This window comes from Cotesia glomerata, linkage group LG9, assembly GCF_020080835.1.
Source record: "Cotesia glomerata isolate CgM1 linkage group LG9, MPM_Cglom_v2.3, whole genome shotgun sequence".
Taxonomy (NCBI): domain Eukaryota; kingdom Metazoa; phylum Arthropoda; class Insecta; order Hymenoptera; family Braconidae; genus Cotesia; species Cotesia glomerata.
Window position 1 is genome coordinate 11,075,037 of NC_058166.1, and position 14,269 is coordinate 11,089,305.

Sequence of the window (14,269 nt, forward strand, 5' to 3'; positions counted from 1 at the left end):
GTCAAATCAACAGAACACTGAAACTCAAATGTTTTACACGTGATACAGACCTGAACTGATTCCCTTTCCACTTTAAGTTCAATAAACGCGCCAAGCTTAAAATTCACTCAGACAAAATTTCACTGTTCCCATGCAAGTTGGGTATGAAACGCGCCAAAATTTTGTATTTATAAAGAAGAAATGGATATGAATGGATAGTGAAATTAAAAATGAAAGAATTTCTTTTATATATCAATATACACTTATATTCATAAAAACAAAAAATATAATTTTTATATTTTTATGTAGTTTTTAAAAAATAATTTAATATAATTAACGTATTCATAAAGATTAATTATTTGTGTTATCACTTAGAAATCGTTTGGCATTAAAATATTATTAAATTCCTCTACATCCGCGTCACTATATAAATCTTGAACCGTTTTGGCAGTGCTTTCTGTAGTAATTTTTTTTTTGTATAATAATGCTTTGTTCATCCGACTACATTCACTCTGTGATGGATCATACGTTGTGCAATCGTTTTCTTTACCTCTAACTCGTTGTTTAGCTAATAGCACGCCGTTTACCGTCGAAATTGTCATTTTATTGCGAGCCTTAGTTTTAATTAAGTTAATTTTGCTGAATATGCGTTCACTGTCAGCATTCGAGTGTGGAAGTGATATTGTTTCGAGCAAAAATTTTGAAACGTTTTTAAAAGTCATTCCTTGGTCTCCTTCTTCACATTCCAACAGCTTTGTCCAAAAAATATCGACCGGATCATTTACATCAATACCTGCCGGGAGTCATCGATTATTTGATATTGATCACTTGATGTAATACGAGGCAAAACCTTCATCAAGGGCAGCAAACTGGGGACAGTATCCCTGGTCTTTCTCAAAATTGCTTTCGACGGATTCAGATACGAGACTAATTTTAAAACAGGATCTGAAAAATCATAGCGCTTTTTAATTTCTTTACAACCTTCAATTAGAAAATCGGCACAAGTCGTTGCGAAATCTGATTTTAATTTTTCATTATTGCGAATTTCGACCTGATCTAGCATTTTTCTGACTTCAACTCCGAAGTACATATTTTCCGGACGTAAACGATGCGACTCATTGCATGGGTCTAGTTCACTTAAATTGGTCCGATAAATATAATCTCTGGACATGTACGTTTCTAAAAGTTCTTGATAGCTTTTACACATTTTATCATGGAGGCTTGTAACAACTACCGACGATGACTGAAAGAGTTCATTTAGTTTAGTAAATTTAGGTAGTATATAGTCCAGAAAAAGATAAAATAGTTTGATGATCGGATTGTTGAGAGCTTGGACAATCTGTTCAACAGATTTTAATCAAATAGTTAGCATTTGGTCTCTAAAGTATAATTCGAGTGCAGGCCACTGTTCAATTATCCTCGAAACGACTGCTTTTAAAGATAACCAACGCGTTTGTGCTGGACGGAGAATTTTGTGAACATCAATGTTTAAAAATGTTTGGAACTTTTTGAACAATTGCTGTCGTTTAGCGCTGTTTTTAAATTCACCATAGACATTTCGAGCCAGATCTTCACAACTTCTTGGTAATTTTTTACATGCATTGCTGGCACAAAGATGCAATGAGTGGCATATACACTTGAAAATGTAAATGCCAGGGCATTTTTCAAGAAATCTTGAAGCTACCGAGTTATCTTTTCCCATCATTGTACTGGCTCCATCCGACGCGAATCCAATGATGTTCTCTAATGAAATCTCGTAATCTTCAAAGGACTTCATTACTAGTCCGAACAAATATTCTGCCGTAGCACTCTCCACTTCCGAATCTTGCTCGAAAATTTGACAGAGATCCCAAAACTTGCTGACCACTCGACCCTCTTCAGCGTCAAAAAACCTATTTTACAAAATTTAAAATATAAAAACACATAATAGATAATTATTATCCGTAATAGCAGTGAAATATGATTATTATTTTTTACCTCACAATGATGCACATCGTTTGTATGCCCCCAATATCGGTTGATTCGTCAATTAAAACACTGAACCGACTGATCTGCAATTTTTTTTGCAGATATTCTTTTTCGGCCTCAGCAATGACATTTTTTACTATCGCAGTTCCTTTCGTCGATTTCATCTGCATGTTCTTAACAATTTCAGAGTCAGGCACAGAACTTTTCAATAGTGTTGTCAAATGATCTAAAGTGGTGAAGGATATATTATGTTCGGCTAGAAAACCACATAACTTTATTTCAAGTGCTTGAGTTGCTTTGGTTTTCGTGCTGATTTCGTCAGTTTTTGTTATAAAAGTAGAAATTGACTGTTGAGATGCTAAAGGCTTTCGAAGATGAATTTTCGATGTCATGTGATTTTTTATCACAGTCAACTCTGCATTCATTATTACATTGCATGTACGGCATTTAGCTTTGTACTGATCGTCAGGCACTTTACTAAGCCATTGCTTGTAATCTTCATTTTTAAGCCAGGCGTCTCTGAATTTTTGCTGGCGATGCTTGTTGATCTTGGTGATTTTTCTGGAAGGTGTGATATCCAAGTCTGATTCAGTCAGTTGACTGCTCGTACTATCTACTTTGCATGTAGGACTCATTCTTCATTGCACAGATAAAAAATAATTAATAGGTTAGTAAGTTATAGAAAATATACAGCCGCTGAAACAATGTATTTGATAGATATACCTACTTGCCAATGATAGCAATCACTCCGAGTGTGTAATCAAAATTTTGCTGCTCTAGAAAATTACTTCTTTCTTCACTTAATTTGAATAATTCCTTTTGTCAGAGCGAATACAGACATATAATCATAATAATATAACGAAATGACTGCCAACTTTTCTACACAAAATATACGATACATATGAAGTGTGAACATAATCGAAATATCGAACTTATATTCTCTTGTTCGCATTGGTAGATGCTATACTAACCAATAAGAAAGCGTGACCAGCAGGCGCTGGATAAAGTTACAGTATCGGCAGTGGTGAAACTTAGCAGAGCGGATCGTAAGAACCAATAGGAATAGAGAACTTGTATTTCCCGGTATTTTCCCAAAATTTTATTGGACAAAATAAAATCATGCTACTGCGATTTAGACTATCAGCGCATGAGTGAAATAATATAAATTCTCAAATTTTGCATCATGATAGAAATTATCGTACAATCTGCGTACGATAATAATATGCTATCGTACATCGTACGTAGGCACAAAATTATCGTATGTGTAAGATAATTATCGTACGGCTCCGAACGCTGCGACTGTGTGTGTGTGTGTGTGTGTGTGTGTGTGTGTGTGTGTGTGTGTGTGTGTGTGTGTGTGTAAGCCTCTCGTAACTTTTAAACGGCTTGACCGATTTTATCGCGGTTGGTGTCATTCGATAGGGCTTCGCCAAACTTAGATTTTTTGTAAGTTGGAACCAATTCGGACCGGTTGATTTTGAGAAATTGCAAAAAAAGTGAAAAAAAAGTTGTCTTTTTTTTTCATTTTTTCAAAATATCTCCGAATTGGCTGAACCGATCTACCTCAAAAACTAATCAGCTCTTAACCTTGAAAACTCGCATCGATCGCCACCAAGTGCGTCAGAATCGGCTGCCGCCAACCTCGTGGAAATCGGTTGATTCATTCAAAAGTTATAGCAGTTTGAAAATTTTAAAAATCGTGTTTCATTGAACTTTGATAAGACTTTTGAACTCGGAGAGCTCAAAATGATACGAAAATGATATTTTTGAGCTCGAAGAGCTCCTCTCTACGAGCTCAAAAATGTAATGAATGCAATTTTGAGCGCTTAAGTATGGAAATAGCGGAAAGTTGCAGGGATGGCCTTTAGGGTCAACCGTTTTCCTAATTTTTTGACACAACTTTGGTGTGCTCTATTATTTAATGAAATAGTCAGATGAAAAAATGGTCACTGTAATATTTATTTAAAATTTTATCCTTTCCAAATTTTAATACATTGAATTTTCTGTGATTTCAATAAATTATTAGTTATTTCAACAAAACTGAGAAGTTATGCAATTTTTTGAAGTCATATTTCTTTTGGCGCGTTAGGCAAACATGATGAGGGTAAATTTTTAAGATGCGCGCGCACACCGTCACGAAAAACCGACACCCTGAAGTTGGCTACTTAACATTTTAGTTTTTTAAAAAAAGTTACCAACAAAATAAAAATAAGTACATCTACGTATGTTTGCGTGAGAACTGGCAACTGTATTCACGATATTTCATACAAATATATATTTTTAACTTCCCGCTAAGAAAATTGAAAACTTTTAATAATGGGAAATTATTGATTTCGGTCCGATTTTCAAAAGTCGAGTTTTCATCAGATGTCCACGTTTTAAGGTTCCAGGAAACCTTTCTGATTATTCCCGCCGAGGTGTCCGGCAGTGTGTGTGTCAATAAATTTTTGTCGTACGGTTTCTCAAAAACAAATCAGCCGATTAAGTTCTACGACACGTCATTCGAAAGGGTCTTTCAAAACGTAGATCTGATTAGATTTAAGAAAATTCATCAAGCCATTCCGAAGAAATTAAAAAAAAAAAATATGAATTTTTATATTTTTTAAAAATAACTCCAAAACGTGCGAAAAAATCATAACAAAACTATGTATAAATTTTTTGTTCTTAAAAAACTGCGTCGAATGCTTTTTTGAAAATAAAAATCTAACGACGCATTCAAAAGTTATATAGTTCTTTAAAAATACGTAAAATTTTGTTTTTCGGTATTTTTTTATGATATCTTCGAGATTTCTCAACCAATCAATAAAAACCTGTCCATTTTCTTATTGTGCTTTAAAAACTGCGTCAAATGCTTTCTTAAAAAAGAAAATCGAACGACACATTCAAAAGTTATCGTTGATCTTCGAGCTCAAAATGTGAAAAACTGTGCTTTGAGATCGAAAAGCTCAAATATTAATCAAAAAACACATTTTAAGGTGCTTGAAATGCAAACTTAGCAGGAAGTTCTAGGGTTGGCCTGCACGGTCAACCGATTTCCAGATTTTTTTAATTATGTAGAAATAATTTTTTTATGATATTTAAATAAACTTTATTTAACTAGATAATGTGTTATAATAAAACTTACAATGTATTAAATACCTTTTTTTCTATTATTAGTGTCGTTTTTTCTACAAACGTAGAGTAACGCGATAGATAAAATATTTAGAAAGATTTTTATCTAGTTACGCCAAAGAAGTATAACTTCTAACGTGCGTACATAAGTACACACACACTTTTTTTTGCTGTTGTTTAACGAAAGTCAACTTTTGGAAAAATTATTTTTTTGTCATTTAAAAATCATTTCACACCATATTTCATGCTTACTTGATAGTCAGTAATTCTTTATAATCTTAGTGTGAGTCTCTTGCATGATCTATCCGTGTAAATATTCTATTTATTTCAATTAATTTGTTAATAAATAACAAAGACATCATTTTCCTGCTATAGTCTACATCATCATTGTCTTTAGAAACTATCGACAAAATAAACAACATACGAACTAACAATTCAATAACCATCAATTTCAATATTCTACAGATAATTTTGTTGAGCATTCGGCCTCCACTCAAGCAATCAAATGATATACACATTTAGAAAAGCAACAATTTAATCTAACCATTCACCAAAGTAAGTTTAGATGTAAAAAAAAAAAGTAAAAATATATTTAAATAGAAAATGCATCCATACTACTGCAATGTTAGAAGATTATCAATTATCATTGACGTCATTGTCATTTAAAAGCCCACTTTCCTTTACTTTCTTTCTTTCCTTCGATTGTGCCATTGATGCATTATCTATCACTAAAATCAGCTTTCATTAGCATACATTAAAATTAACTGCATCCTCTTAAATTTTCACAAGCTTCTCCTAAACTCAAATTTTATTAAAAAAATAAAATGTGAGCATTTTTTACAAAAACTTTTTATAACCCTGGAAAATAAAAAAGAATAATATACGCATGTTTTATTGAAATTATTTATCATTTAAAGTCTTGACAAGAGCTGACATTTAATATAAATAATATAAATTATTAATGGTGATATTCCAGAGGCAAGACACAAGTAATTTTTTTGCATTCCATGCGCTGTAATTCCGTGCCATTTTCACTGGTGATCAAGATCAAGCGCATCGAGTTGCAGTTGGTGGCGAAGCTAACAAGGTGTGCCACGATCTGCGAACCGGAAGGTATGCAAAGAACAGGGTCATGGACGACGAGTGTGTATATTTATCAGCATAACATAAATTTGCGATAAACGACATTAGAATCTGGATCTGAGAGCTGAGAATTATGGAATCTTGAATTTATTCATTTTATTTTTAATAGTAAATTTCATTTTTTATAGTGCTTACGACGTGCAACGCATACTAATACGAGCATCTAGGTAAACATAAGCAGTTACAATTATTATTATGATTATAATCAAAGCATAAAATGTATGGCAGATTATTATTTATGATGACGATTAATGTATTATGATAAGTATAGGTTTGATGTTCCTTTTAGTTAGCAAATATTCGTTACGGACAATGAGTCCTAGCGTTACTTTTTTTCTTGGGCTATAGCTTGTATACAAGTTACAATGTAGCTTTATTAAGCGGCTAATTATAGTGGAAATAGTGGTTATGATTAACGCAATGACAGTATCATCACTCGTAAGTGTATAGATGGTCTATTATGATAATGAACAAGTACACGGAAAAAAATTAACTGTCGCTGCAACAGGAGTCAGCCATGTTACAGCAACAGGATTTTTTAATTTGGTAATTTTTTAATTTTTAATTTTTTAATTTTGTTTTTGGAATATCTCGAACGTCATTATAGATACGGGAATGGCCTTTCGTTTGTTTGAAAAGGGACACTTGGAGCTATTGAAAAAAAAAATATTTTGGAAAAAAATTTTGAAAAATGCCAAATTTGTCAAATTTAAAATTTTTGAAAATCGTCAAAAATCTCAATTGACATTAAAATTTTGGCTCAACTTTTTTTGTATAGTACCTTGTACTGATCTTAAAAGATCCTGAAATTTTTAGAACTGTGTTTTTTTTTAAAGATGAATTTTTGAATTTCAAAAAAAAATTTTTTCTTGTTTTTTGCAACTTTTTAAATAAGGTAAAGTTATGCAGATACATAGTATTGTAATTTTGAGTATTAAAAAATTAAATGCACGACGTGGAAATATTAAATAATAAATTAATTTCAATTTTTCTTTATTTTTTTGGAGTAATCTTAAAGTCAAGCTTAACACATGACATAGTTTCTTATTTTTTTTAACACATGATATATTTTGTCCGTTTCTTCACTTCAATAACAGTTCTTAATGTCAAATAACTCAAACAGATATAAATTTTCAATAAAAATCAGAAATCATGTGATGAGAATATCAATTTTGTTTTGCTTTTTCGAATACTTGTTTACTTACAAGTTTCTGCACAATGTTGCTCAATCTCAAATTTTAAATCATTTTCATCTTAAAAAGACGATAAATGGCGTCGAAAAATTTAAATGACGTAAAAAAAACGATGAATAATAATTATATCATGCGTTAAGCTTGACTTTAAGATTACTTAAAAAAAAATAAAAAAAAGTTAAAATTATTTTATTATTTATTTCCACCTCGTGCATTTAATTTTTTAATACTCAAAATTACAATACTATGTATCTGCATAACTTTAACTTATTTAAAAAGTTGCAAAAACAAGAAAAAATTGTTTTTTGAAATTCAAAAATTCATGTTTAAAAAAAAACACACAGTTCTAAAAATTTCAGGATTTTTTAAGATCAGTACAAGGTACTATAAAAAAAAAAATTGAGCCAAAATTTTAATGTCAATCGAGATTTTTGACGATTTTCAAAAATTTAAAATTTGACAAATTTGGCATTTTTCAAAATTTTTTTCCAAAATATTTTTTTTTTTCAATAGCCTTAAGTGTCCCTTTTCAAACAAACGAAAGGCCATTCCCGTATCTATAATAACGTTCGAGATATTACAAAAACAAAACTGAAAAAATAGCGAAATTTTGAATTTGCATATCTTTTGAATAAAATTTTTTAATTTTTTTTTGTCTGGCAGAAGTTCGTTACATGATAAAAGAAAATTTCTGATCAAAATTTATCCAAATCAAAAGGGGTCAATTCCAACTGTAGGTCAATTTGACATGGAATGACCCAACTATATTTTACTATTAAGTCGCAATAACAGTAGTAATCCTGTTGATGCAACATGGCTGCCTCCTGTTGTAGCTACAACAAAATCCTGTTGCTGCAACAGGATTTTTTCCTGTTGCAGCAACAGTTAATTTTTTTCCGTGTAGTCGTAATAAATTTGCGAAAGTATGTATGTTATATGTTTGTCCTCTTCAAAATGCTTGACTGGTCAAAAAGTATGCAGTCAATAATATTCGAAAAAAGTCTTTTAACTTCCCGCTAAAAAAGTTGAAAATTTTCAAAAATCGGAAAGTTATTGTTTTTACCCCGTTTTTCGAAAATCGAGTTTTCATCAGATTTCGATGTTTTGAGGTCCTAGGAAGCTTCCCTGACTATTCCCGCGATGGTGTGTGTGTGTGTGTGTGTGTGTGTGTGTGTGTGTGTGTGTGTGTGTGTGTGTATGTAAACCTCTCCTGACTTTTGAACGGCTTGACCGATCAATTCCAAAAACTGATCAGCTCTTAACTTTAAAAAAACACGTTGATCGCCGCCAAGGCGGTCAAAATCGGTCGATTCGTTCGTGAGTTATCGTTGACGAAAGAAAACCGAAAAAAGTGTTTTTTTTGGAATTACGTCGAAATTCCTAGTTTGATCAATTGAAGCTTAAAGATTTTTTATGAGGCTTCAAAATCTGCGTCGAAAGCCGCCAACCACGTGAAAATTGGTTTATTCATTCAAAAGTTATTGCTGTTTGAAAATTCAAAAAATAATGTTATGTTAAACTTCTATCAGACTTTTGAGCTCGGAGAGCTCAAAATCGTAATAAGTTCAATTTTGAACGCTTAAGTATGGAATTAGCGGGAAGTTGCAGGGATGGCTTTTAGGGTCAACCGTTTTCCTAATTTTTTTTTTTTTTAAACTTCTAAAAAAACTTCTAATCAGACATTATATAGGATTTTGTATAATTATATAGAATTTTATATAATTATATATATTTATATAAAATTTTAAATTTCAATTATGTATAATTAGATAAAATTATTTATAATTATACAAAATTATACATAATTTTATATAGTTTTGTATAATTATATCTTATTATATAAAAATTTTTTCCCCGGGTAGATAAAATTATATATAATTATACAAAAATATTTAAAATGGTGCATAATTTTATATAATTATATATATTTATATAAAATTTTAAGTTAAAAATTATGTATAATTAGATAAAATTATATATAATTATACAAAATTATAATTTTAGTTTTACCCCGTTTTTCGAAAATCGAGTTTTCATCAGATCTTGACGTTTTGAGGTCTTAGGAAGCTTCCCTGATTGTTTTCGCGGTGATGTCCGTATGTCTGTATGTATGTGTGTGTGTGTGTGTGTGTGTGTGTGTGTGTGTGTGTGTGTGTGTGTGTGTGTGTGTGTGTTAGGGTGTGCCAAAATGTAACTTCCGTGGCGAACCTTTTAAAATTGGAATTTTGAGTTCCGCTTTTAGCAGGGGCTGCGTTTGGGCATTTCCTGAGATATTTTGGTGTGAGACGATGTATTTGATTTTCATAGAATTTTTTAACAGAAGTTTAGTTTGGGCATTTCCGGTGAAAATTCAAAATTTGGCCGGAAGTACCCAATTAAATCTCCTGTTAAAAAATTCTATGAAAATCAAATACATCGTCTCACACCAAAATATCTAAGGAAATGCCCAAACGCAGCCCCTGTTAAAAGCGGAACTCAAAATTCCAATTTTAAAAGGTTCTCCACGGAAGTTACATTTTGGCACACTCTAGTGTGTATGTATGTGTGTGTGTATGTATGTATGTGACCTTCTTATAACTTTTGAACGGCTTGACAGATTTAATCGCGGTTGGTGCCATTCGAAAGGGATTGACCAAACTTAGATTTTGAAAACTATTTGGACCGATTCGAACCAGTAGATTTTGAGAAATCTCAAAAAAACTACAGAAAAAAATTTTTTGAAATGAGGTTTTTTTGGAATTACTTTTAAATGGCTTCACCGATCAATTCCAAAATCTAATCAGCTCTTAAGATCAAAAAACCACGTCGATCGCCACAAGCCCGGTCAAAATCAGTTGATTCGTTCGTGAGTTATCGTTGTCGAAAGAAAACCGAAAAAAGTGTTTTTTCGGAATTACTTCAAAATTCCTGGCTCGATCGATTTAAACTTGAAAATTTTTCATGGAGCTTCAAAAACTGCGTCGAATGCCGCCAACTGCATAAAAATCATTTCATTCATTCAAAATTTATTGCCGTTTGAAAATTCAAAAAATTGTGTTTTATTAAACTGCTATGAGTTTTGAGCTTGAAGAGCTCAAATTGATACAAAAATAATATTTTTGAGCTTGAAGAGCTCAAAAACTTAATGTGTAGTTTTGAGCGCTTAAGAACAAAATGAGCGGGAAGTTGCAGGGATGTCCTTTAGGGTCAACCGTCATCCTAATTTTTTTTCCCCGGGAAGATAACATTATATATAATTATGTATAAATTTATATATTTATACAAAATTATATAAAATTGTATATAATTATATTAAATTTTATATATATTTATATAAAATTAGATCAAATTATATATAATTAGATATAATTTTTTTTCCCCGGGTTCATACGAATGTCTCATAAACCTTACAGCGAATGTCGTAATCACGACTGTCATATTTGCTATTTATCCCACCTATAGCATACAATACTTTTTACAACTACTGCTCTGAAAATTGAATTTGAGAGGAATATAATAAATAATTTTTTTTTAATTACACTTTTTTTTGCGTTTAACACTTCTTAATTATTTTCTGAAGAAATATATTTCCACCCTTCATTCTTCAGAAAAAAATAATCTCTCATCAACGTCTAGTTTTTTCAGAAATTTTCCTTAACTTTCTTCCTTTCCACGAAAAAATCCTCGAAAATATTTTCTCCGTGCCTATAAATACTCGTATAAATGTCAATTTAAATGCCGTAGGAAAGGAAGTATCTTTCACTAGTCTCCATTATCTCTAGAACTCGCCAGTATTTATCTAACTCACCATATATAATGTGTGTTTACACACAGAGACACACATTTAAAGAACTAAACCGGTCGAATAAGTTCTCACTGAGGATCCAAAGAATCGGACGGAACTGCGAACCTGTTGACCAAGTGGCCTCCTTTTAATCGTTAGAGAGACCGGAAATACTCCACCAGTGCAATCAATGATCAAATTATTCTTCTCATTGCAATTACGATAATTATTGACCATTACAAGTTTATCACACCATTAATTCAATATCAATCAATAAATACTCTTGATATACTTCATATTCATTACTTGCGGCTCGAATTTCCGATAATTCATAGAGAAAAAAAAATTTCGAAAAATCCAAAAGTCTACGCCTTATAACGCTCATTTATTTTCTTTTTAGAAAAAAATAAATTGTAAAAATGATTTTTAAAAGAGAAATAATTAAGTAATTTTCTATAAAGTATTTTCTAATTTTTTTTTTTAATTATTGGTGACCATTTTTTTGTCATATGCGCACGCAGTCGAAAAAAATCTAGTAATATGATTACTTGATCTCATGTTAACTTAATTAAGTTGTGTCATAATTTTCGTGTGAGAGAAATAAGAAAAGTTCTTTTTTTGCTCGACGAGCGGAAAGCGTCAACTTTTGTCCCGCTGCGCTAAACGAAAATGCCGCTTTCCGCCTCCGTCGAGGAGAATAATAGTACACACCACGGACAGTAAATAAAAAAGCCTCAGATCACATGTTTATTGACCTCGGCTTCGCCTCGGACAACAATTACATGTGATCTGAGACATTTCTTATTTTACTGCCCTAGATGTGTAATATACTATTACGTACTTTCGATCGGCTATAAAGAAAAACAGTATACACTACACGGGCAGAAGTTTGAGAGCCCTGAACTGCGCGCCGTGATGCCCTCGGCTACGCCTCGGGCATCATGGCGCGCAGTGCAGAAATCAAACTTTCTGCCCTAATAGTGTAATATACTATTGTACGTGTGAATCATAGTGAATTTTTATAAAAATTCATTAAAAAAAAAATTACGTAAGCTAGGTTGCTGATGTTAAATACGGCACCAGTTCATCGAACTATGGATCTATTAAAAAAAATCCCGGTCTCAATACATCAAATTTTGTCCTGAGTTATCGTGAGTATACAAAATCAGCGTACAGATATCAGGATGTCCACGTAAAATTTTTTTCGAATCGTTTTTTCTTTTTCAAAGTAGCATCATAAGATGATTTTTCATAAGTGTTTTCTCGATGTACTCATATTGTTATATAAGTGCAAGATGGTTGTGCTAGAGCCATTTGAAGATCACAAAATTACTTGACCTTGACGTGTCGAGAGTAAAACACCACCTCAACTGCTTCACGTTATGAGGCGTGCAAAAAAGTTCATTTTTTGACTGATCACTTTTAAATTAATCACAATGTGGAAAAATTTAACGTTTAAATCAAAATAATCCATCATATCATTTTTAGTATTAAATCATGATAGCACTTCGGTCCATTAGATCCAAAGAAAAAAAAATGAGGCTGCAAATCAAAAAATTGTGGTTGACATCTAAAACTGATTTCACCGAATCTTTTTTATTTTCTTATCGAATATATTAAATTTAATAATTGTTGTAAGAAAAGGTGGCACCAAAACGCATCCATGCTTTGCATCTCGACACGATTATTGAAAAGCATTGGCCTCCTTTGCCCATCTTATTTCAATATAATATATTATAAGTACGTTTTAAACGATGAGTTAATTAACATTTCATACATTTGTTACAGGTGTGTGGCTCCGTGTGTATAAGAACGCATAAATGTTCTCTAGAATATCAGGATATGAATAAATGCAGACGCACTTACGTTATAAGTACAGATATTTATAGACATTAAAAATATATAAACGGATGATATCTAACAGCTCTTGACCTTCCGTCACCAATACCGTGGAAAGCTGCTCCGGATTAATACTAATACCGCAAACTCTATGTTCTCCCTCACTTCCTTTCTTCCCTTTTGAGCAAACGGTGAGAGTACTCGTTCGACGTGTCTCAGTGTCCAGACGAGGTCACTTCTCATAGGTGTAGTTTATTGTTTATTATTTATTATTATTGCTATTATCAATTTATGTAGATTATTAATTTTTACTTTTCTGCTACGGTGTTATGTTTTGTTATGTACTGCTTTTAAATTCTGTCGGTTTTCATTTCGATTAACAACTTAATTTTAATGAATGTTGTTAATAATTTTAGTACTTTTGCGTTATTATTTAGCAATGATGAATTCTATATGTCTAGTCGCGGGATTATACTGATAAATTACTGTGGTTTTGCGGTTTTTAGGAGAATTTTATGAATTTTTTACTCCATTAACTTTAGAGGAAAAAATTAAATTCAATCGTTTTAGTAGATTTTTAGGAAAATTTGAATATTGCATGGTCCACTTAAAAAAAATCAACAATTTTTTTTTTCAATGATCTTGAAATTTCGTCGTAGAATCCCAAAATAAAGACCTTGTCAAAATTTGAGTCTTTAGTATTAACTTTTAGAGACCGCGAATTGAAACTTTTCATTTTTTCTTTAACATAAAAAAATATTTTTAGACTTTAGAATTTTATATCTTGTCTGACAAGCAACTTACCAGCTAGCATCAAAATTGTGTTTAAAAAATTGGGAAAACGGTTAACCCTGAAGGCCATCCCTGCAATTTCCCGCTAATTCCATACCTAGATGATTAAAATTGCACTTATGACGTTTTTGAGCTCTTCGGGCTCAAAAATACAATTTATGTTATTTTGAGCTCTCTGAGCCTAAAGAGATAGTTTTTCTATGCTTTTGAGCTCTTCGAGCTCAAAAGTCTGATAGAACTTTGATAAAACACTATTTTTTGAATTTTCAAACCGCAATAACTTTTGAATGAATGAACCGATTTTCACGCGAGTGACGGCATTTGACGCAGTTTTTTAAGCCTCATGATAAATCTTTAAATTTGAATTGATCGAACTAGGAATTTCGGACTAGGAATATCTCTCAAACGAATCAACCGATTTTAACCGGATTAGCGGCGATCGACGTGGTTTTTAAAGTTTTAGAGCTGATTAACTTTTGAA

At 31.8% G+C, this 14,269-nt stretch overlaps 1 protein-coding gene and 1 long non-coding RNA gene across 2 annotated transcripts; both read right to left on the reverse strand.

The window, feature by feature from the left end:
• Positions 1-350: 350 nt before the first annotated feature.
• Positions 351-2,582, reverse strand: LOC123272229. The gene is given in 3 exon segments (XM_044738929.1): positions 351-731; positions 773-1,871; positions 1,957-2,582. Coding segments are annotated over 3 exon segments (2,106 nt in total).
• Positions 2,583-3,300: 718 nt separating this feature from the next.
• On the reverse strand, positions 3,301-11,732 carry LOC123271961. Its single transcript, XR_006510993.1, has 3 exons — positions 11,722-11,732; positions 5,845-5,850; positions 3,301-3,485 (listed from the first exon to the last, which is right to left on the reverse strand). It is a non-coding gene; the product is annotated as an uncharacterized LOC123271961 (long non-coding RNA).
• Between the last annotated feature and the right edge of the window lie 2,537 nt (positions 11,733-14,269).